The 23198-nt window shown below is 39.8% G+C and overlaps 3 protein-coding genes across 3 annotated transcripts; 1 reads left to right on the top strand and 2 right to left on the bottom strand.

The window, feature by feature from the left end:
- Positions 1-3274: 3274 nt before the first annotated feature.
- ldha (lactate dehydrogenase A4) lies at positions 3275-9133 on the top strand. Its single transcript, XM_058645032.1, has 8 exons — positions 3275-3428; positions 5651-5776; positions 6625-6742; positions 6841-7014; positions 7112-7285; positions 7424-7541; positions 8231-8354; positions 8478-9133. Exons 2-8 carry the CDS (start codon positions 5651-5653, stop codon positions 8640-8642), a joined length of 999 nt encoding a protein of 332 aa, XP_058501015.1. The 5' UTR covers positions 3275-3428; the 3' UTR covers positions 8643-9133.
- Positions 9134-10419: 1286 nt separating this feature from the next.
- Positions 10420-17381, bottom strand: tsg101a (tumor susceptibility 101a). The gene is made up of 10 exons (XM_058645031.1): positions 16991-17381; positions 15943-16030; positions 15770-15835; positions 15370-15533; positions 15066-15192; positions 14785-14842; positions 14536-14630; positions 12740-12942; positions 12384-12623; positions 10420-11876 (listed from the first exon to the last, which is right to left on the bottom strand). Exons 1-10 carry the CDS (start codon positions 17030-17032, stop codon positions 11787-11789), a joined length of 1173 nt encoding a protein of 390 aa, XP_058501014.1. The 5' UTR covers positions 17033-17381; the 3' UTR covers positions 10420-11786.
- Positions 17382-19289: 1908 nt separating this feature from the next.
- zgc:123278 (uncharacterized protein LOC641569 homolog) lies at positions 19290-22925 on the bottom strand. Its single transcript, XM_058645033.1, has 6 exons — positions 22789-22925; positions 22599-22683; positions 22435-22500; positions 22180-22343; positions 20091-20193; positions 19290-19823 (listed from the first exon to the last, which is right to left on the bottom strand). The coding sequence occupies exons 1-6, from the start codon at positions 22828-22830 to the stop codon at positions 19705-19707; spliced, it is 579 nt and encodes a 192-aa protein (XP_058501016.1). The 5' UTR covers positions 22831-22925; the 3' UTR covers positions 19290-19704.
- Positions 22926-23198: the final 273 nt, after the last annotated feature.

Genomic DNA, 23198 nt, shown 5'->3' with positions numbered 1-23198 from the left:
GCACTTTAAGTATCTTATCTAGTATATACTGTAAAAAAAAAAAAAAACAACTACATATATTTGAAAAGATAATAGATACAGTGTTGTTTTCAGGTCTTCCTCCAGGTTCAAGTTGTATGGTTGACTTAATGAATGAATGAAATATATATATATCATTTACTGACTCTAAAACATGCATTTAGTGTAAAGTTACTATTTGATATTAACTTAAGATACTAAGAGATTAAACTTGTATGCTCAGATGAACAGAGTGTGTGTGGTTTGATCAGATTAGATTATCTGAAACCAAGCAGGTGAAGATCAGATTAGATTATCTGAAACCAAGCAGGTGAATGATCTGCAACTTTTTCCAACTACAGAAATCTGTCACATGGCAGAAATTGGACATAATCAGTCAGTCATCATCTACCACTTTATCCTCTGCCAGAGGGTCGCGGGGGGTGCTGTGCCAACCTCAGCTACATCGGGCGATAGGCGGGGTACACCCTGGACAGTTCGCCAGTCCATCGCAGGGCCACACACAGATAGAGACAAACAACCATTCACTCTCACACTCACTCCTATGGTCAATTTGGAGTGTCCAATTTACCTATCCCCACATTGCATGTTTTTGGACTGTGGGAGGAAGCCGGAGTACCCGGAGAGAACCCACGCACATACGGGGAGAACATGCAAACTCCATGCAGAAAGGCCCTTGTTCCAACCGGGGCTCGAACCCGGGTCTTCTCGCTGCAAGGCGAGAGTGCTAACCACTACACCACTGTGTGGCGAACTTGGACATAATATAGAATATAAATCTTTGTGAAAATGCTTTATATCCAGTAAATGAACACATGCATGCAAGAGTAAAGGCTAAAATGTTGGGATTTTGGTGATTTACTCTCTAGAAGCGTAACTCATTACTAAGAGCTTGATTCTGCACCACTGTCCTCTCGTGTGTTCTCACAACAAGTGTTAAGCAAAACAAACTTCCGTGGTCAGATCTGTTAATCCATCTCAAACTATTCAGGCCACTTTCCAGCAGCATGAGGAAATGTGCTGGTGTTAGTTTAACAAATATCAGATGACTTCACATGTATATAGGACCTATAGGACCTGTAGGACCTGTAGGTAAATGTCACTAAAAGGTTTTCTACGTAAGATCAGATAAAGGCTGCCAACCATTAACAGGTGATGGGAATCAACAGCAAGCAGATATAGATGTTTAAACACACACCAGGAGAAAAAGCAAAAAATTAAGACTATAATCCTGCTTTGTGTTTATACTTTAATCTTGATTTCATTGATTTTTCTTACGCTTATGTTGTCATTATTACCTGTTTTATTTATTAATTGACTGGCTCATTTAAATCCATGTATTTCATGATTAGTCGTGATCAATTTACTAACTAATTTGAACACTTAATAGAAAACGTGATATGAATACAGGAGGCTAATGTTTGTTTGTGGCGGCAGACTGTTCGGCGTGACCTTGGGAGGGAGGATGTTTATTTATTTTATTTGCCTTTATTTTTTTGTATTTGTTTGATAATAATCAGAAAATACATCAATGGGATCTAGAGCTGAAACCATTAATCGATTAATCGATTATTAATCGATTACTAAATTAATCGACAACTATTTTGATAATCGATTAATCGGTTTGAAGCTTTTTTCATGATTTAAACAAGATTTCTGATTGTTTAAGCTTCTTAAATATGAATATTGTCTTCATTTCTTTGCTCTGGATAACAAATTAATCATTAAAAGTCAATCATTTTGGTTTGTGGACAACACAAGTCTATTAATCAGAATCTTATGATAAACAGTGTCAAAAGTGGCAGAGAGAGAGAGATCTAATAAAAGCAGCCATCATAATGTCCAACACGTGAAGTAATTAGATGAAGATGATAATAAACAATTAAATATTTATGTTCTTGATTTCACAATGGAAATCTAAGATGTTTCACTGTGATATTAATTATCCAGGTCTAATAGAGATTTAAAAAGTACCACCTGACCATGACTCACCAGTCCTTGACACCCTTATGTAGTTGTAGTGCAGCCAGTCTGGACTGGAGACTGTCTGTCTTTGTCCAGACTCCATATTCACAGGCAGTATTTCAGTACAAGAAAGAAAATCACATTGTGTAAACCGTTTTCTGCAGTTTATCTACGACTGGTTATTGTAAGGGAGCATGAAGTGTTGGACAAAAGATTGATTCCAGACAATGTCAGAAATGTAAATGTTATGTAGTAACTATGATGCAATTCCTCCCCCTTTCGTAACGTGAGTCATTTATTTCATAATATGAAAACAGCTCAGATAGGAGACTCAAAGAAAGGCGCTGCCTGTTGAATGTGTTGTAATATCTCCAGTTCAACAGTAGATGGCGCATAAAAAATGCAATTCATCCTTCTGTCTGGAGATTCGCCATTTTATTATGATGCAACGTCCGCCACAGTTTATGTGCCCTAAAACTAAAACATACCAGGGTGTGTTTGTCATGAGGTGGCATCAGCAGCCACGTGGAGATGTCATAGACTGTATATATATATATGTATATTATTATTTTTTTTTTTCAGTGCATATTTATGAGACATTGTCTATATTGGCACATGAACCTCAAGTTTTTTACATATTATTTTATTTTATAGTAGAGTAGCTGTTATTTAATGTAATAACTCTGCTTACTTTTCTCATAAAAGATAACTTTTTTGTTATAGTAAATCTTAATTTACACTTGAAACACTTTTTTGTTTAGTATGATAGAATAGAATCTAAAATTTAAAAACATGTCTATTTTTTTGTATCATAGTATAATTTGTTGTACTATACTATTACTGTTTTCTGTGTTTGTTTCAGAATATTTGTGTTTTTAATGCTGTGTCCTGACTGGAAGACATTTTTATATGGGACATATAAAAGAGGAGTGAAATGAATAACGCATGGACAAAGTGTTTGCTGTGAATGTACACAGAGGGACGTCAGGATGTCTAACAGTATGTGGAATGGATAATACCCACGCGGGGTGTCAGCTCCATCATTCTTCTCTGTTATTAACTTTAGTGTGGAGGACACGCAGCGGTCACCGTGGTAACGTAACACCGCCGTTCTCGGACAAAAGTGTCGTAAACGTGTCTGTAGTTCGACAGTAAAATGAAATGATTAGATGAACGAGTTCGTGTCAGACCCACGCGTTGAATAAGAACACCGACTCACCGCCGCATCCTGCCGTGGGGACGTGACCAAGAACACGCTCCACGGCCTTGGATCCGCCCAATCGTGTTATGAGTGCTGTGACGTCACGTCCACGGAGGGATGTCTTTAAATAGCGGGGCTGTCCTCCTTCCGCAGCCTCTGCACTTCTGCGCAAAAGCTGCACTGAGGGAGAAGAAGAGCCGAACACTCCAGCTTCGCTTTACACACTTTTAACTGACGCTTAAAGGTAAAACTTTGCCGCCATTTTCTCTCTTTTACACTATTTATTATCACGTGACGCCTTCACGTCGTGTAACTGTTGACTGCTGGTGAAAAGCAGATGAGCTCAGGCTTCGCCAACCTGCTGCGCACTTTACGTGAAGGGGAGTTGCTTTAGATAACATCACTGCGACTGATTGGATGGACCTCTCTCTTCCTGTTGCTGCTTGTTTGTCTTTAAACGATTACGTTTGGTGCAATGATGGGTTGTTTAATATAAAACAGGGTTAGGTGGAGCAGAATGATGAAGGCCTGTCAGTGTAATTGTGTGAATGTATGTTTTATATGTATATACAGTAGTTCTAGTGTGATTTGAGCATATGTAATGTGTGATATTATACAATGTGGGTCTATGTAACGGTGGTTGCATCATTGCCTGTGATACCTGCTACACAGTAATGGCCTCGAACTTGAACAGGAAATGCTCTGTATATACATACCAGAGTCTGTGCTGTTGATGCTGCTCATGATTAATTCTCACTTTAACCGCCTGGTGACCTACTGGTGATGTTCTACTTAATCTCATTTTATGATGTAAACGTGCTGTGTAATAGACTGGCAGGATATGACTGAAATGTCAGTGGCATACTGGGAAATTTCAGGGGCACAGGCTCAAGGGGAGGGGGGGGGGGGAAGGGGGCACCCCAACCCCCCTCATAATTATTATACATTTATTTATCTCAACAACCAAACACTCATGCAACTGTTATACAGGCTTACTCAACAAGTCTCTTACTAAATTACAGATTTAAAAACAAAACAAAATGGCTGCTACCTTTTAGGGATCACACTACTGCAATTTTGGGGCATTATTACACACTTTTTAATTGTAAAATGATACAATATATAATAAAAAATATAAAATTAAATTAATTATTTTTAAAAATGATCTTACAAAAGGGGCCACTACCTGTGCAGCCGCTTAAGTGACACCTGGAGTCTTATCTGTGCACATCTGTGTTTGGGGTTGTTTTCAACTAGGGCTATGGGTGCAGGGCTGTTGAGGAACATTTGGCAGTTTCAGCCTGTGAAGTAAAACGTTTTGATCCTTTCTACTGCACAGGGGAAATAAAGTTCAGCTGTGCTGCTGTTAAATTCCTCCAGACTTTGCAATTCAGAAGGCAAATAACAGTTTGTTTGATCGCATCTGCAATTTAGATGTCGCCTGCAAGATATAACAGACCGGACTCCCTGTCAGAGCTCAGTCCAACTAGACGGTCTAAAGAAGTAAATGACATAGTGTTAGTAGTGTTCGTCCCAGAAATCTGTAGAATCAACCTCTCATTCTCACTTTCCAACCATATTGCATTAAATTCTTAGCCTCAACCCTTACTGTCATCCTCATTCAGGTGTGCTACTAAATAGTTATTCAGTTTTTACGGCATGAAAAATAAAAAAGGAAGACTGTCCAGAGTGGAAAATATATATATGAAGCATTCCTTTACATTAAAGTAATAAAAGGTTTCTCTTGTGTGTGTGTAGAACAAACCCGACTAACCTCAGGATTACAGAATGCTGTGCACTTCTAAAGGGACAGATAATTGGATAAAGGGAGCCTCACGATTAAGAGAGAGATTAAGTATCCCCCCCCTCCCTGGGAAGGTATTATTACAATCTATCAGATGTCACGTCCGCCATGGTACCAGCATCTACCAGAGAAACCCCTTAATCACACTGGCGAGCCCACAGACTAAACGGAAAACCTAGTCGCTGGTGACGTCATGGTCTTCCCTGCACGAACGCAGCAGCCTGCAGCACTTTCCCTGAAAGTGGTTACCATGGAGACTTAGAGGAGTAGTGCTGTCGAGCATGTGTCATCTGTGGACCATTTACAGGGCGGCAGACTGAGAAGTGCTAAAACAGGAACCTTGTGGTTGATGTGAAGTGTGGTTTTTAGTCAATGGGGAAAGGGCGAATATTCATTTGTGTACTGCTGTCGAAAGAGAGGGGAAATTCAAGCCTGGCGCCATCAGCAGGAGGGAAGCAGTCACGTCCGCAGCTGTGAAGGCCTGCTGCTACCTGCCAGACATAGCAGCTCTTTATCCCCTCACGCCCCTCCCTTCTCCCCTCACCTCTCCTCCTTTTACCTGCCTTTTTCTATAACTGCTTTGTTGTCATAGACAATGTTTTGTTTTTTATTTGACCATTGTGTCACTCACTTGTCTCCGTGTGTCTTTCCACCTTCAACAGATGTCCACCAAGGAGAAGCTGATTGGTCATGTGATGAAGGAGGAGCATATCGGGAGCAGGAACAAGGTGACGGTGGTGGGCGTTGGCATGGTGGGCATGGCCTCCGCCATCAGCATTCTCCTCCAGGTGAGACAGACCGAGAGAGAGAGGGACATTTGTGATATTTGGTTATGTAAATATGTGGCGTAGCATGAGCAAAAGGAAAAAAAGTAGATGAAAGTTGAACTGTAGTTGCACAGTTATTGCAGTATTTGGTTCAATAAACAAAAGGTAATCTGTGGCTTAATTCACAGTCATAAGGCAGTAAAAGGTTTAGTCTCAAAGGGTTGAAGTCACATTTGTGTCATCATTTGTGGGAAAAGCGAGCGTTACTTTGTTACACAGAACAAGACCAGGAAACACTCCACTTCCCCTCATATGGTCCTCCACCCACAAAAATGAAGCTTCCACTTTAGCTGAGAATTAACAGGCAAAGAGAAACCAGATTTTAAAAAGGAACAGTGTTCGTTTTTCTTTACTCTTCTATCAGTATCTTAAAGTGAGGAATAACCAAAGAGTGGGGTCGTTAGGGGCCAGGCCGCAAGGAATTCCATCTTCCCTTGTGTAAATAAACCAAACTGTGCACACAGTCTGTAGGTCCAGTCCCATAGCAGATGCAATTTTTTCTCAGACACTGAATTTTTGCCCTTGTGTGGGAGTTCAAGGCTCATGTGATGCAGAATGCACATTCTGTTCAACATCAGGAGAACTGTATTCCAATCCATCTGCTGCTAGACAATCCAGGCAGGGAAATGTGGCCAGAAAAACAACCCTCAGACTTTATACATACATTTCTCACCTTTTAAAGAACACGTTATTCAAATATCAAAGACATTAGTCTAAAGACGTTTGCATTTATTGAACCTTTAAACATATACCTTTAGAAAATGTTCTCTGGCCCTGAGCTGTCAGAATGACCTGTCGTGTGTAATCAGGACTTGTGTGACGAGCTGGCTCTGGTCGACGTGATGGAAGACAAACTGAAGGGTGAGGCCATGGACTTGCAACACGGATCCCTCTTCCTCAAGACACACAAGATTGTGGCTGACAAAGGTGAGAGTGCACACACAAAAAGAAATAGCTGAACGACCTGAACAGAAACTATGATTCTTTAAGTGTGAACACTAATTTCTGTATTTATTTTGTCACAGACTACAGTGTGACGGCCAACTCCAAGGTGGTGGTTGTGACTGCTGGTGCTCGTCAGCAGGAGGGCGAGAGCCGCCTCAACCTGGTGCAGCGCAACGTCAACATCTTTAAGTTCATCATCCCCAACATCGTCAAGTACAGCCCCAACTGCATCCTGATGGTGGTCTCTAACCCAGGTCAGGCTGGAGCGAGTGTGAATGGAAAAGTGGACGTTGAAGTGATATGAAACTGATTTTAAAGGCTCATTTCTCCTTGTTCTTCATCCCCCTTTAGTGGACATCCTGACCTACGTGGCGTGGAAGCTGAGCGGCCTCCCCCGTCACCGGGTCATTGGCTCCGGCACCAACCTGGACTCTGCCCGTTTCCGCCACCTCATGGGAGAGAGGCTCAGCATCCACCCTTCAAGCTGCCACGCCTGGATCGTCGGGGAGCACGGAGACTCCAGTGGTATGTAGCTCCGACGATAAATAGACCCTTGTCTCGTCTTCTACTGTACCGCTGTCTCTTTTGAATCTTCTTTGAATACACTTTCAGCATTTAAGAGTGATTTAATGATGATTTTACTTTTATATCTGTTTCTTTTAGTGCCTGTGTGGAGCGGCGTGAATGTTGCTGGAGTTTCTCTGCAGAGCCTCAACCCACAAATCGGGGCCGAGGGCGACAGTGAGAACTGGAAATCGGTTCATAAGAGCGTTGTTGACGGGTGAGTACACATCACTGGATCATTTGAAAGTACTCCCGGAACTCCTCTGCAACACTTTCTCACACTCTGCCTTTTTGCATGCGGGGCCTTGTGTCCGGCACAAAGGTTGCAGCCATAAACATGGTGGAACACATCTTTTAGGGTTCAATGGGCCACAATCGTGGCTGCTGATTAAATGTAAAACAGTTAGTGTTGTGTGGGCACAAATCCCACCTGCCACGACTGTAACAAGTGGAGCTGCTTGTCCTAGGTGAGGAATGTGACCATGGAAGTGAGCCAAAGGCAGGCGGAGGCACGTTAATACGGTGTAGCACTGTGATATCATAGGTTTACACATCCATAATAAAGGCCACGCTCTGCTCTTAACTTGTGGTTTACCAGGTTGTCAGGGAGCTCCGTTATGTACAGCACGTGTCTCGATGTCTAATGTGAAAAACGTGCCTCCCAGAAGGAAGAAAGAAAGAAACCCTAGGGAAATGCATTTTTGTGCTTTCCCTATTTTAAAGGTTTTTCTTGGTCATTCTGTCTTGTAATTCCTCCTTGCCTTAGTCGGTCTTCATGTACATGTCACCAGTGCATAACTTGAATATCATGTCATGTCAAATGGCAGGATTTTCCAGATGAAAACATCAAATTTCAGTTCTCTTTTTGAGTATTTTCTCTGATTGTGCTGTATGTGTGCACTGCAGAGCCTATGAGGTCATCAAGCTGAAGGGCTACACTTCCTGGGCCATTGGCATGTCCGTGGCCAATCTGGTGGAAAGCATCGTGAAGAACATGCGCAAAGTGCACCCCGTGTCCACACTGGTCAAGGTGAGGCGCCCCCCCCCCCGCACATCACCTCAATGTTGAACACTTAACACCCGTTGCACATTTAGCCGATGAGCGACGTGTTGCCCTGCTCACCTCCTCGTCCTCCTCTTCTCCGTCTGTTAGGGCATGTATGGCGTGAAGGAAGAGGTCTTCCTGAGCATCCCATGCGTGCTGGGCAACAGCGGCCTGACTGATGTCATTAACATGACACTGAAGCCCGAGGAGCAGAAGCAGCTGGTGAAGAGCGCCGAGACCCTGTGGGACGTACAGAAGGACCTCACCATGTAAAGACGCATCCACGCTGAAACCACACCAAGCACTGTATGGTTACCGCTTCCCCTCCAGCCTGCTGTACCTCCTGTGTGTGTGCCCCCCCCCCCCAACTGCAATGGACAAATTAGACCTACAAGTATCTTAAAAAGGCTGAGTGTCCGTACCCGAGATCAACGGAAGCTAGATTTTTAGTTTCAGATGTTGACACAAGGGTTATCATTTTCCATTGTTGCCTCCCACCTGCTTTCCTCACTCGTATTACTCAATAACCATAATATATCTCACACCTTTCAGCATCTGAACTCAGCCTTTCATAGAGAGAGTATCTACTGACTGTGTTGTCCGTCTCAACATCAAATTGTAAGGCCTTTGTGCATTGAATGTGTTATACTGTGTATTCTATGTACTGTATGTAATTCTGTACTGTTGCTGTTACTTCTGTGCACTCCTTGTTCTAGTCGGTATGTATGCCATGTTCTGATTGTTACCAGTTGGTTTTACTTCCACACGGTTATCTCTGCTTATTATTTTTTTATTATTATTATTATTATTATTATTATTATTATTATTATTTGGAGTAAAATAGAGACATTCCATTCTCTATGAGGAAAAAAACTTGTAATCCACGTCGAGTCGTGGCAGCATTGCTGTTTATCACTGGGCCAAACTCCTGTGATACCAAAGTATCTCGAGAAACGCAATGAAACTGGTTGGCACTGAAGCCTTTTTTTTTACCACAACCAAACCACAAGTGCACTAATGGGGAAAAAAAGAAACTTATATTGAACGGAAAAAAAGGGAAAGCTGATGACAAGAGATTTTAAGCTGGTGCTAATATAGTGACTTGCCACAGTTAAATCCAGCATAGAGATAACAGAGAGCCAACGGAAGGAGTCAACTAGGAAAATAAACTCGATGTTGGGTTATTAATTTTAATTTAAACGGAGGGTAACCATCTTGAGTTTTTTTTGTTTTTTTTGGCGCACAAAATAAATTCCCTGAAAAAAGATTTATATTTATTCAAGATATTTTAAGATATAAAAACAGTAACAGAAATGAATGAGGATATTTATAACCATTACTGCTGTTGAGAACTATTCATGTGTTAATGTTACAACATTAGATATGGTTGATGAATCAGTTATGGACTCACTGTCATGGCAGCTAGATGTGACAAAAATTAATTTGCCGTTAACATCGAATAAATCTGCCAGGATGATGATGATACCAGTCGTGTTTGATTCTGTTTTTTATCCCGCCGTGTAGAAGGCAGTTTGTGTTCACACTGATCATGGGAATTAAATATGGTTAGATCACATTAAATATTGGGTCAAAACAAAAGGGATTGGAAAAAACTTAAATTACACTCACCGTTAACCTGTTAAACTGCTTGTTAACACAAATATCCAATCAGCCAATCACACGGCAGCAACTCAATACATGTAGGCGTGGTCAGGACCAGCTCAAGTTCAAACTGGTTGTTGGAGCCAAATGGTGTACTAGGGTTTACAGAGAATAGTCTGGAAAAGAGAAAACACATCCAATGAGCAGCAGTAATCGGGGAAAAAATGCAGAGAGATGAACGGCCCGAATGGCTGGAGATGACAGAGCGGTAACAGTAACTCAGACACTTATTACTAAAACCAAGTTATTCAACAATCTGAACACACAACATATCAAACCCTGAAGCAGATGGGCTCCAGCAGCAACACCTGCCACCATAAGGTGTCCTGTGTATCTAATAAAGTGAACCCTAAATTATCAACTGAAATGATGTCGGAGAAATGAACCATTAAATCAGATTTACTTTATTTGCACTGATTTACATAAATCTACAGATATAAAAGAACAGGTGGTTGATTTGGAAACAAGAAAAAAACAAACAGCAGATAACCTATCATACATTTCAAAGTGCATTTAGTAAAAGGCTAATTTAAATGAGACCTGGTTTTAAACTTTACATAAGTTAACCTTTTTTGATTAGTACTATCGTCCTTTATTTTATTTTTCCCTTCTCCAACACTCTGGTTCTATTCACAACGTTTTGCTGAAAACTGGACATAAGTGGCCAGGACAAGGAAAATAGAAAAGTAAAAAAAGAAAATAATTAATTTTTCTTTGTAATACTTTTTAGATGCAAGTATGTCACGACTGCTACCAGCATGAATTAGAGAGTGTACAGAGTTAAACGACCACTGTACGTGACTGGCTGGTTAGAGCAGTCAGAAAGTAAACCTGAGCAGCTGACACAAGATGAAAGCACCTCATTCACGCTGCTGTGAAAACAAACAGATCAGGGGGAGAATAAAAGTGATCAGGAACAGAGACACAGTTCAGGTCCACGGTTATCTTCACTTCTACTGTATGAATTGAGATTCATGGCTACTGAATATGACTCAGACCTCACACACAGCATTTAATCCTGAGTCTGAACTCCTGTCCTTACCAAAAGGTTACTCTGGGTATTTATATCAGAGCCTAACCTTTTCACTTTGAGGGATGTGGAGCTCTGGACAAATGAGGCTCTCTACAAAGCCCCTCTCTACTCACCCCTGACAATTTGTGCTTACTAACCAAATTACTTTGTCTGACAAAAGGGGGTTGTGAACAGAACCTGTGGGGCCACCCTGCACTGCAGCAATATACAGGTCCACACACCAACTCATAACCCAGCGACGCCACAAACGCTCAGTCCACATGTCGCATTCTTTACACACAGTCACAACACCTCACTTTCACCAGTATGGCATGTGCAGGCTTTCATGTCTACCCCAGTACCTGTTACACAAAACAAGTGTTTTTCCATATATATACACACATATATGTGTACACTGTAAAGGGCCACAAATGTAACAAATGATTTTTTTGTGTCTGGGTGATGATTGTTGATGTATAATAATCTTAAAGACATTTTTTTGTTCACATCAAAATACAAATTGTCACTACAACTGTGGCCACTCAGTATGAAACGTTCCTGTGGTGAACGAGATGGTCCGACTGCTCAGATTTATAGTCGCAGAGATTTAAAAAAAAAGAGAGAGAAAAGAAAACGAGCAGCAGTTTGAAATACAAGAAGAAATTAAAAAGGGAGTAAAACAGTTGAAAGGGAGTAGAGGAGAGAATGGAGATATGAGAGCTTCCAGTTAGTCAGTGTGGAGGTCAATAGAGATCACTGAGGCCAGCAGTCTTGCGGGCTTTCTGCATGAGGGCTCGAAGCTGGAACTGCTTCCTGGACAGAAGACGTACGTGCTGCAATGACAGAGAATCCGATTTAGACAATAAGAAACGTCAGGGTTATGTAGAGGCTGATCGGCTGATCAGAACCAAGTCCTCTTTGCCTCAATTGGCAAACTGGAGGACTACATCCAGCTTTTACATGCAGTTTATGATCAGAACTTTTTTAGCCATTTTATGGACTTACAATTAAGGGTGAGTTATGGCTGACTTTGCCCAATGACGACATCTTTTTAAACACCTTATAAAAATGGCCTTCACTTAATGCCACTTTTAACACATCATTTATCTTGAATATTCGTCTCACTTTTTAATTTTGTTTTATACTTATTTAAACTACATCTTTATTTTAAACTTGTATGTCTTTAACAATTTAAGAGTTAACTTTTATGTTGACACTATTCATTTAAATGAGTATATCTTCTATATGTCTCTGTGTGATTATTTATATACATTGACCTAATGTCTGCTGCAAATTATTTGTTGTTGCGTTTAGTCTCATTTCTTATATCCTTAAGTCACCTTAAGGAAAACCTCCAGGTCTATGACGCCCCTGCGGAGAGCCTCTCCCAGGTAGAAGATAGTGTCCTCAATGGCGTTCTCCTCAGCATACAGGTTTAGGATCTGTTTGTAAAGCGGCGCGGTTGGCACAATGACATCATCAATGTCATTGTTCTCCGACTGGTTCTCCATCTTCTCCAGAGCCTCGCTCAGCTCATCGTCCTTTCTCTTGAGCAGCTCGATATTTCTGTCCACCTCAGTCTATGACACAACAGAAACCATAAGGTCCTAAGTTTATTTTATTATGGAAAAGATAATAAAAGAAGGCTTAACAAAATATACACGGATGTAAGATTAAAAAGAGGAGGATCGCTCACCACTTCTTGGTCCAGTCTTGAGACCATCTCCTCTAATTTCTGATGTCCTTTCTTCAGGTCTTCCTCTGTTCGCTTCAGAGCGTCCAGCTCAGCCTGAGCTCTGTCCATCTCCTCCTTCATCCTCCAGCGAAGCTTGTCACTGACTGCTGAAATGAGAGATGCACGGATGGTGTCCTCACCAATGGTGCCATCCCGACTTGGACCTTATACAAGAGCAAAAAGTGAAAAGAAACGTTTGTCAACTCATTTAGGTCACACCTTAAATTCATCACCCAGCTCTAGTTAACTCACAGTTGATATTCATTCATGTAATCACTTGTTGTGACACATCTTGCATGAAAAAGCCCATAAACCAGTGAAAATCCATATAAGGCTTTAACTAACAATTATTTTCATAATCGTTTAATATATTAATTATTTCCACAATTTATTAGTTGTTTCTTCTATAAAATGGTAAAAAATTGTCTGTATTTAAGAAGCTGAAATGTCAGAACTTATATTTCAAACAGAAATTGCGCTCAAACCGATTACACAATTACCAAAATAGATGATTATTAATTTACTGGTCAATTGTTAATCAATTAACAGACTAATTGTTGCATCCCCGAATTCAACAGAACATTTCAACTGTAGTTTATCGAGCCTTTTTGGTGGATTGCATAATCTTGAAACGTTTTTCATTAAAACCAAAAAAAATGCATTTACAAGTTACAAATATTTGTAAAATAAGACTTTCTAATATCATCTTATATAAACTCCACCACAAAGTACAGTGTCAAAAGCTGCCAAACAGCAGGTTATGTAAGTGTAAAGTGCACTGATGGTGGTGGTGGATGTCTTCAGAGTCATGACCACCTCACGTGTAGTCTGGAGTCAGCGCTACAAATGTCAGAGTTGATCAGGCCTTATGATCTCAGTAGTTTTCAGGCAAACCCATTTCTTCTTCTCGGCTAAATATAGGATATGTTTAAACTCCTCCTCCTTCACCAGCTTTTCATTGGTGGCCACTGGTGCTGGGACGGCAGCAGGGGCCCATGATGATCCTTCTGTCTTTGTGTGCAGTTACTGTTCCCATCCTAAATATATCAGCGTGTGCCTCAGAGGTGTAGGGTGTGCGGGCCTGAGTGGGGGCTGTTCATTTCTCTGCAGGGTCATCCTACCTTTTGGCCTTTAATGCTTGATGATCTAGTTACAGTGATGACCTTTAAGTGTCTGCTATGAACCCCAAGAATATCATAGGGAGTTTGGAGTTTGAGTCAGAAGGTCAAAGTTAAATTACAATCACAGAAATCAAGTCACTGTATTGTAAACCTTGATATAACAGAAGTTGTACAAATAAATGCCGTCTTACAAACACAATTTTACAAAGAAATAACGTCCACATTTACACGTGCGTGTAAAAGAGAAGACAGAACAGATTTCTCTGTATTTTGCGATTTCTTTTCAAGTTCAAATATGAATCTGAACCAAATTTAAATCCGTGTTCTTCTTAAAGATGACACAAATCACAGTGTATATCATGGGGAGAGCTAATTTGTGCCTAACATTTCCGATTATTTTTGTTACAGTACTGTAACACTGGATGTTATTGTAATCAGGCAGTCCCAGCATTTCTGAGTGACGTTTGATATACGAATCACAAGTGTTTTGAATGTGAGTCAGAGTATATAATCATAATCAAATAATCTGAAGTTAAAAGCTGGAAAAATGTTCTGCAAATGTACTTAGCAACCCATTTGTAGGTTCTGACCCAGTCTCTGGGGATGACTGATCTAGACAGTAAAAGTAACGCATACCAACTGTGGAGACTGGAGTCTGGGTGGGGTAGTGTGCAGGGCCTCCAGCGGCTGTGTAAGAGTTGCTCCCTGGGTACTGGTATCCAGGATAGCCTCTGTAAAAACATGCATTATCATGAAGAGCTAACACTTAATATTTTCTACTTGGAAAACTTATAAGATGTAAGGACAGTTTTTTGGGTGGGAAATGCTGTGTACAGTGACAGAGAGAGGTCTGTAGGTTTGAGAGCTGCTAGGCAAACATCTTACCCAGGGTTAGGGTTTGCGCCGTAGGTTGACACAGCAGGCATGCCAGGCATGTAGGAAGCTGAGATCATATCAGAGAGAGAGAGAGACAATTACATCGCTTTGCTGTGAGCACCATCTGGTGCTGAATCTTAAAAAGTACATTATTTTAAATGAGCTGTGTACTTTTTAACTGACTCAATAAGTTAACATTTCTGTTAGGATTTTATATGCAGGCTGTTGACCCTGCTGTTCATCTCACTACACTACGATTTCCCTGTACAATAAAAGCTTGTGTCACTCACGATTTGGCGGTCCAGTTGCTTGGAAGGACTGGTAGGGGGCTTGTGTAGTGGGACGCGAAAACACAGGGGGCTCCTCTCCAAACACCACAATCATCACCTGAATGAGGCCATATAGGTCTGACTGAGGCTGAAAGACGAACAGTGAAGGTTAAAGTTAGCTAGTCAATACAACAAATGCAAATCATTAACTCAAAACAACAGGTAAGTCAGTTTGACTTAAAAACTGAGACATAGTTACACCTATGGTTCATGAAACCTTTGTGCTGATATTTGTTTCAGAACATGACAATCATGTCAAACTTACATGCTTCCACTCATGTAGATAAGGCAGGTAGATCTTTCCATTTGCATCAATGTGCTTGCCCGTTTTGATCATCATGGCACTGGTAGGTTTGACAAAACATATGGGGGGGTTGAAGGGATATGTGTCTAGCAACCACAGACACACTGGGATGTTGTAGACATTGCCTGATGAAAACAAACACACAAAATATCATATTCTGTTTTTAAAAGCACATGGGATATCTTCAGACAAAATGCATCTTTAGCAACTTTGTCTCCATAACAAGCAGCATTAATAATCCTAACCCAGGTGGGTTTTTCATTTTATATAGTATTTGGGACATATTATTTTGCAAATCCATGTTGGAACAATGTACAACGATAATAACTGTCCAGGAGAACGCAAATATAACATTCTTTACCTCTGTAGCTCACTGGTACTGTCCCAGTCAAGCTCATCAGATCTCTTGTGGAGCCATCATTAAACACTGAAATACAAGAGGATATGATGACAACAAGGAAATAGCCTTTAAAATATACCATCATTGTATTAACAAGAAACACAAGACATAACATTTTACATCATTTAACTCACCATAAGCATCCATAACTGGCTTCAAGTCCTTGTACTGTGAGATGACATTGGTTATCTCACGTACAGAAAGATCTCTGTATTTGTATTGCTGGACAATGCCAACCAAGAAAAGGGAAAATGTGTTTGTATTAGTACATTTAAAATTAAGATACAGTTACAACATATTGCAAGACAATCATATAACAATACATCACAATATCTGTCTTACTGAAGAAATCAAAACATAATTTCTCTATTAATTCACAACATAGAGAACAAAGTGCATAAAGTCTATGTATTGAACATGGCAGGGGCATCTCTTAAAGTAGCTATATATATATATATATATATATATATATATATATATATATATATATATATACACACACACACACATACATATACTGTATATATATACACACATACATATATACATACACATACATATATACACACATACATATATACACACATATATAAATACACACAGACATATTTATAATGTACATATACTGTGAGTACATAATATATAGTCACAGTATATGTATATTATACATAATTGTCAATTTAATCAGTACAAACCACACTTGGAGCATTTCAACTGTATTATAACACAAACTGATTTCTATATCAGGAAATATTATATTTTACAGGCAACATAGCATATAAACAGGCAACAACATTCTATTTTACTTATTTTGAATCGTGTCATTAGTGAAGTACAGGCCAAACAAGAGCAAATCAACCTTTAATAACAACTTAAAATTTTACTTTCATAACAGGTTTCATTGAGTTGGTCATGTTTGCCAAGTAGCAGAGCTAGACATTGTAACAATACAAGGAACAGTAGCTTAACACGTATCATTAGCCAGCCCTGACAACGAAATCATATATTTATGAGCAAACCAATGTTGTCGGCGAAAAGGGAAGATTATTACGGAATTCTTAATTGCAGGAAATCGTAAGCGTTCACTTAGCTATTAGCGCCATGTTAAGTATCGGTAACTTTAGCTAACTTGCTATTGTTGGCAAATTGTTGCCACAACAGCAGCAGTAGCAGCAGACTTACCTTCAGCATTTTCTTCAGGGCACCTTCATTGACAACTGCCATTGTTTCCGCGTGTGTGTTTGTACCGTTCTTGTCAATGTTGTGTGTGAGTAACCGGCTGTCTTTTTCAGGCCAGCTAGGGTGACAGCTAAAGCAAGCTAACGCTAGCTAGCAGGACTTCACTAAATGCTAGGCTAACGTTAGCCCAGACTAGGGGCCGACTACAGTTGAGACAATAATCGCGTTTCTATATGATACTTTTCCGTCGAACACCAGTGGTGTTTGCGTTGATGTGTCAAAATTCAATAAACCAAGTGAGAACAGAAAATAGACGAAAACAGTGAAGAAACAGGCCGACAAACAAACACCCCGATAATCAACACAAGGAATTTCCGGCTGTGCAGCTGACGGCTTCCGGTCCGCGTGTGACGTAATTTCTTATGAAGGATATTATACTTTATTATCTTGTACTTTTGTACAAGTGAGAGTATGATGTTTTCTGATGGAATTCAAAATATCTGTCAATATATAATATATCTCTACTAAAATCCTTTCAAGGACGAAATATCAAATGGATAAAGATTATGTCACAAACTGCAACACAAGGATGATGCAAGGTAGCAATGTATCTACTGATCAATTAATATTTAAGACAAATATTTTATTAAATGGCATCAATATTAAAGGCAGCAAATGTAATAACAGATTGTTCAGACGTGAACAATCTGTTGGTTGCCCTAAAACGTCTTGTAACCATGGATATATTATAAGAACTGGATAGAGCACCGCCCCCTCTGCCAAGACAATTTTGTCATTGTGGTCACTTATGGTACTGCAACCAAAAATACTCATGCGGCCCAAGAAGCAATTTTCCCTCTGACCACAATAGTAAAAGAGAAGCCTGTAAAACTGTCAACAAGACACCTCGAGACATGGACACAAGCATGTAAAGATCTTTATATTCTATATTTTTAATTCATGGAGTTTCACATTTGTAAAACCTTCCTAAAGGCCATAAAAAGCCCAGAAAAATCTTATTTCCCAGAGTGACGTCACAGGTGTGTACGAGCACAGCGCAGCAAAGCTATGTGTATGTTCTATACACATTTGTTTATACAGTGCCCTCCAATAGTATTGGAACAGTGAGGCCAATTCCTTTACTTTTGCCATAGACTAAAAACATTTGGGTTTTCACTTAAAAGTGCAGTGTGAATACAAACGTGGACCGGCTAAATGTTGCAACCACCAATTGAACCGACTATCAGGTGTGAAAACGACCTAATAGTAAGGGCACTATTATTAGGGCACCTACTGCATGATCACCAGTGAGGCAGGCGCCACTTGTACACAGCTCACGCAGAACGCTGCATGCCGCTCGCCTTTTGACAGGAAAAAAGAAAAGAGACCACATCACACCTGTGTTGCTCTCCCTCCACTGGCTTCCTAGTAGTTTTGGGGTTTATTTAAAATGGTATTGTTGGTTTTTAAAGCTCTTCACATTTTGGCACCATCTTACCTCTCTGAACTTCTTTTTTTTCACACCCCAGCCCGAGCTCTGAGGTCTAATAACAGGCTGCTGTTAGATGTGCCAAAAATCCAGACTAAAACTCTGGGTGTTTCCTGTACCTGGCCCTTAGATTTGGAACTGCTTCTCCGTTGAATATTTGAAATCACTTTTACACCCATCCTCACTTCAGGATAAGAATAGTCAACCCAGATACTTCTATCTAGATTTGACCTTTTTACTATATTTTGTTACTATTTTACTTATGTCTTTAACTCTGTAAAGCACTTTGGTCAGTCTTGGTTGTTTTTAAATGTGTTCTAGAAATAAAGTAGACTTTTCTTGACTTGACTTGTGACCTGGGGCCAAAGACAGCCCAGTCCTGGGGACTGTGTTTCATAAGGACACATAATGTACACAATATACACATTATTGTTTCATTAATTTCTATCACTGATATGAGCATTTTCTAAACAGCACTGATATCATTTCCTCCAAGAACACGTAGACCTATGTCCCACTTTTTGTTTGTTTTTGACTTAATGACTTAAAGTCACCAAGGTCACTCGTATACTTTAAATGTGAATTTCTATTATGTCACCTGCTGAACATGATATTTATTGTTTTCTATTGTTCAATGACTCCAGATAAATCAATAACATGTCATAACAGTTGCTAGTGTAAAAAAGATGGTCACTGAATGAGGAATACAACAGGCTTGCAGTAAACAAAGTTGTGTTGTCTCAGGTGAAAGACAACATGACATTTGCTGAACAAATGTATGAGGCATACAGAAGTTGGAAACATTCTGCTTTATTCTATTTTCACAATAAAACAAGTCCCAATCCCAAATCCCACCCTTTCCTTCTCTCTAGTCAAAGGTCCATAAGATGTGCACTTATGGTAAGTGCAAACGGAATCATAGTACAGTGTTATGAGCTGCTTGTTAAGTAATTCTCGCCTTTGAACACAGCCATTAAAACACCACCTTGTTACACAAATACAAAAGAAAAAAACATTTTGAAAAACCTTTTGTAAATGTGCCAAACATTCCCACAAAACACAGTCAATGATTTTTGACATTTATGATACCAATCAACTGAAAAAAGAGACATGAAATACTGTATATAACAATAAATGGATACCATCTGACATCGTACATGGGATAAAACATTTAACAACAAATACCAAAACTGTACTGACAGAAACTATTGTCACTTTACATTAAAGACTAACAGTTGGTTTCATTATTCTGCTGGAAAGGTTGACCATCTTCTCTGGTTAGAGACATGTAGAAACTTCCATCTGTCCGTGAAAGCACCTCGACTTGTCTGTGGAACTGTAGCCGACCTAAAAACATACATATATACTCAGTCAGTGAAGAATGGTCTTCATCAGTCGTGACAAAATGTTGTTAGATTCATAAGAGTGGTGAAAGTGAGCCTATAGATTCACGCTTTATCAGGTGTGGCACAGATAAGCACACATCATATCAAATCAATGATTTACACTGCTCATCCAGAACATAGATTTATAATCCTGGACACAGATTGAGTCTTATTATTATGAATCAACGTGGTTATGTCAGAGTCCTCCCTTGTTGTGAGAATTACTTACATGAGGCTTGTTCAGGCTCTGAATGAGGCCGCATGCACAGTGGAGGAAAGTCTCCGAACATCACAGCCATCACCTGCAGAAGACTAACTAGGTCACACTTGTCCTGGAAAACGGGGTAAAAAAGGTGTCACTTTGCAGTTGAATCGCTAAACCACACCATGATGTACAGTACTGTGCAAAAGTAGTAGTAAGAATGTTTTCACAAATGATTATTTTTGTCCATTTACAAAATGCAGAGTGAGTTAGTACAGTAGGTTGTTCCAAACATCTTGGAGACCCAACCATCGATCTTCAGTGGATGTAGGCTTTCTTAAAACCAGCTATCGCTGCATGTAATTCCAGAAACCCTCCATGATTAAGTTTTGACTTTTTGTTTTTAAAATGATTAGTTTTAGGTTTAAGGTTTAATATGGAGTATTTGCCAAGTGCATGATGCAAAACTGTCATAAGTATTGGGTCATATAAACCCAGCAAAAGATGCCATTTTAAAAATGTATTAAAACAGATGAATAACCATCCCTGTATCAAATATAACTGTCTAACAGAAATTAGACTGAAGTGCAAAATGTGCATCATATTGCTGAGGTTGGATGCAGTTAATGTGTTGGGTAAAAAAAATTAAATAGCCAACAGACTAAAGACACACATGAACATAACATAAATAATAATAAATAACTCAGGAGACACATGACATTGCTTGTGAGCCACGAGTCTCAGGAGCCCAATTTGAGGAAAAACTGCAAAATAAAAAAACCCAATAAAAGGCTAGAGGTTTGATTCACTTAGATGAACCAACTCAACTCAATTACAAATGTTATGTTTAACTCGCCCTTGTGTCCCACCTTTCAAAATTGCTGGCAGAGACAAAAAAATAAACACACTTCATATGAACCCAAAAGGGATTATTTATGAAATACCGTAAACTTAAAAAAAGACAAACTAAGCGCATTTTCGCTACAATTTTTGTTAGTTTTAGTTTGTTTTATGAACACACAAATCAGTTAGTTTAGTTTTTATTTTTATTTCAGTGAACGAAATTTAACTATAATAACCTTGGTTGAGATCAGGGCTCTGTATGGCCCAAAACATCACTTCCATGGTCTCCTTGTTTTTCTTTTATGCTGAAGCTATTCCTTAATGAACATGTTTGGGGTCAGTGTCCTGCTGCAGAATAAATTGAATAGAAAAGAATCAAACACCTCCCTGATTGTATCGCCGGGGGGAAACTATCTGCTTGCATTTCTCAGCATGAAGGACACCATTAATCCTGACCAAATCCCCAACTCCTTTTGTAGAAAAACTGCTCCAAACATGCAGGAAACCTCCACCATGCATCACTTTTGCCTGTAGGCAATTACTGGACAATATTTGGATTTCAAAGGGAACTAGGCATTGTGCCACACTAAGCTTCCTTGGCCGACCATGCCATCTACAGTAGAGTAACTACCCTGTGTCTAGGTGATGTACTTAGTCCTGCCATGGTGTTTGATCTGTGTCATGAAACTGTCTTCCACAACCTCACCTTAATGGCAGAGTCTAGCTGTTCCTCACCCAGTTTTATGCTTCAAACACAGCTGTTTCTGTTTCAGTTAATGACTGTGTTTCCACCTATAAATGATGATCATTAGCACCTGTTTGGTATAAGTGCTTAATCATACACTAGACTATAATCCCAAAAGTCCACCTAAAATAACTGGTGCTGTTTTGAAGGCAAAGAGTGGTCACACACTCATTTTGCATTTTTATTATGGGTCACCAGTCCACTGCAGGGCCAACATACAGAGACGACCAACCATTCACTCTCACACCTGTGGTCAATTTAGTGTCCAACTATCCTCTGCATGTTTTTTGGACTGTGAGAACCCGAAGGAAACCCATGCACACATGGGAAGAACATGCAAACAAACTCCTGCTGTGAGGCAAAAGTGCTAGCCAATGCTCCACCATGTGTATTTCTTTCAATAGATGAACAAAAACAATCAGAATGTATTTCTGTAAATCACAGCCGTTGCCTAAAACGTTTGCATTGCATTATTCTCTTTTGATATGCAGCTGTGGTGAAGAATAATAACAATGTTCCAGTCCTCACATTCTTCCACTCCTCCAGGTAAGGCAGGTGAACCCTGCCACTGCTGGAGACGTGCTTCCCTCTGACGATCATCATCTTACGTGTGGGCCTGACGTAGCAGATGGGAGCAGTCTGAGGGTAGCTTTCCTCAAGCCACAGGCATATTGGCATGTGGTAGGTGTTGTCTTGCATTAAAACAAGAAAAGTCTATTTTTATCTTCTATATTTTGTCTTTTTAAAAAAAAAACATAACAAAACAGTGACATGAAAAGTTACCTTTAAACACAACAGGAAGGGTTCCAGTCAGACTCATCAAGTCCTTTGAGGTTCCGTCATTGTACACTGTGCAAATGTACGACAACAACAACTCCATTATTCAGAGCAAAGTATCCACATGTTCAATAAGATGAGTCTGAGCCATTATTTGTTTTGCATCTTACTGTATTTATCCATTGTGGGCACAAGTGCTCTGAAGTGGGCCATGACAACAAACACTTCATGAGCCACATGTTTGCGCAGATATGTCTTTAAAAAAACAAGGTGCAAAAAAACAAATGTATGCAACCATTTCCTGGTTTATGTTGAGAGCGAATTAGTTCTTCATTGCTGATTTTTCTCCGTATTTCTTACCTTAGGGAGCATTTTCTCAATCGTGTCCTCATAGTACGACATGATTACAGTTAGTCCAAATGTAAAATATCGCTTTTTTTCTCTCAAACACCAACACAAATCTTGAGTCACTGTCTGTCTGTGTGGGGTTTATAGTGCAAGCGCTTATCTTTTATGACTCCTGAAAGCCAGTAACACAACTGCCTCACAGTTGTGCAAGTCATGTGCCCTAAAGAAGTATTAACTAGGCTACATGGCAGAGTTGTCATGTTCTCAGTTGTATTCATTACGGTAGGTATTATTTTTTTGGTTGTGACGCGGTCTAATCTCTTGTGTTAGGGAACATATTAGAATCCCCCTGCTAATCTATTAGCACCATAGTCTTAATTTCTGTTTTAATCATCTCTTAAAATCATCTTTGAAAAGCACAA

This window comes from Solea solea, chromosome 12 (assembly GCF_958295425.1).
Source record: "Solea solea chromosome 12, fSolSol10.1, whole genome shotgun sequence".
In the NCBI taxonomy this organism is placed as follows: domain Eukaryota; kingdom Metazoa; phylum Chordata; class Actinopteri; order Pleuronectiformes; family Soleidae; genus Solea; species Solea solea.
Note: the sequence above shows the minus strand (reverse complement) of the source record. Positions and strands in the feature narration are given on the sequence as shown.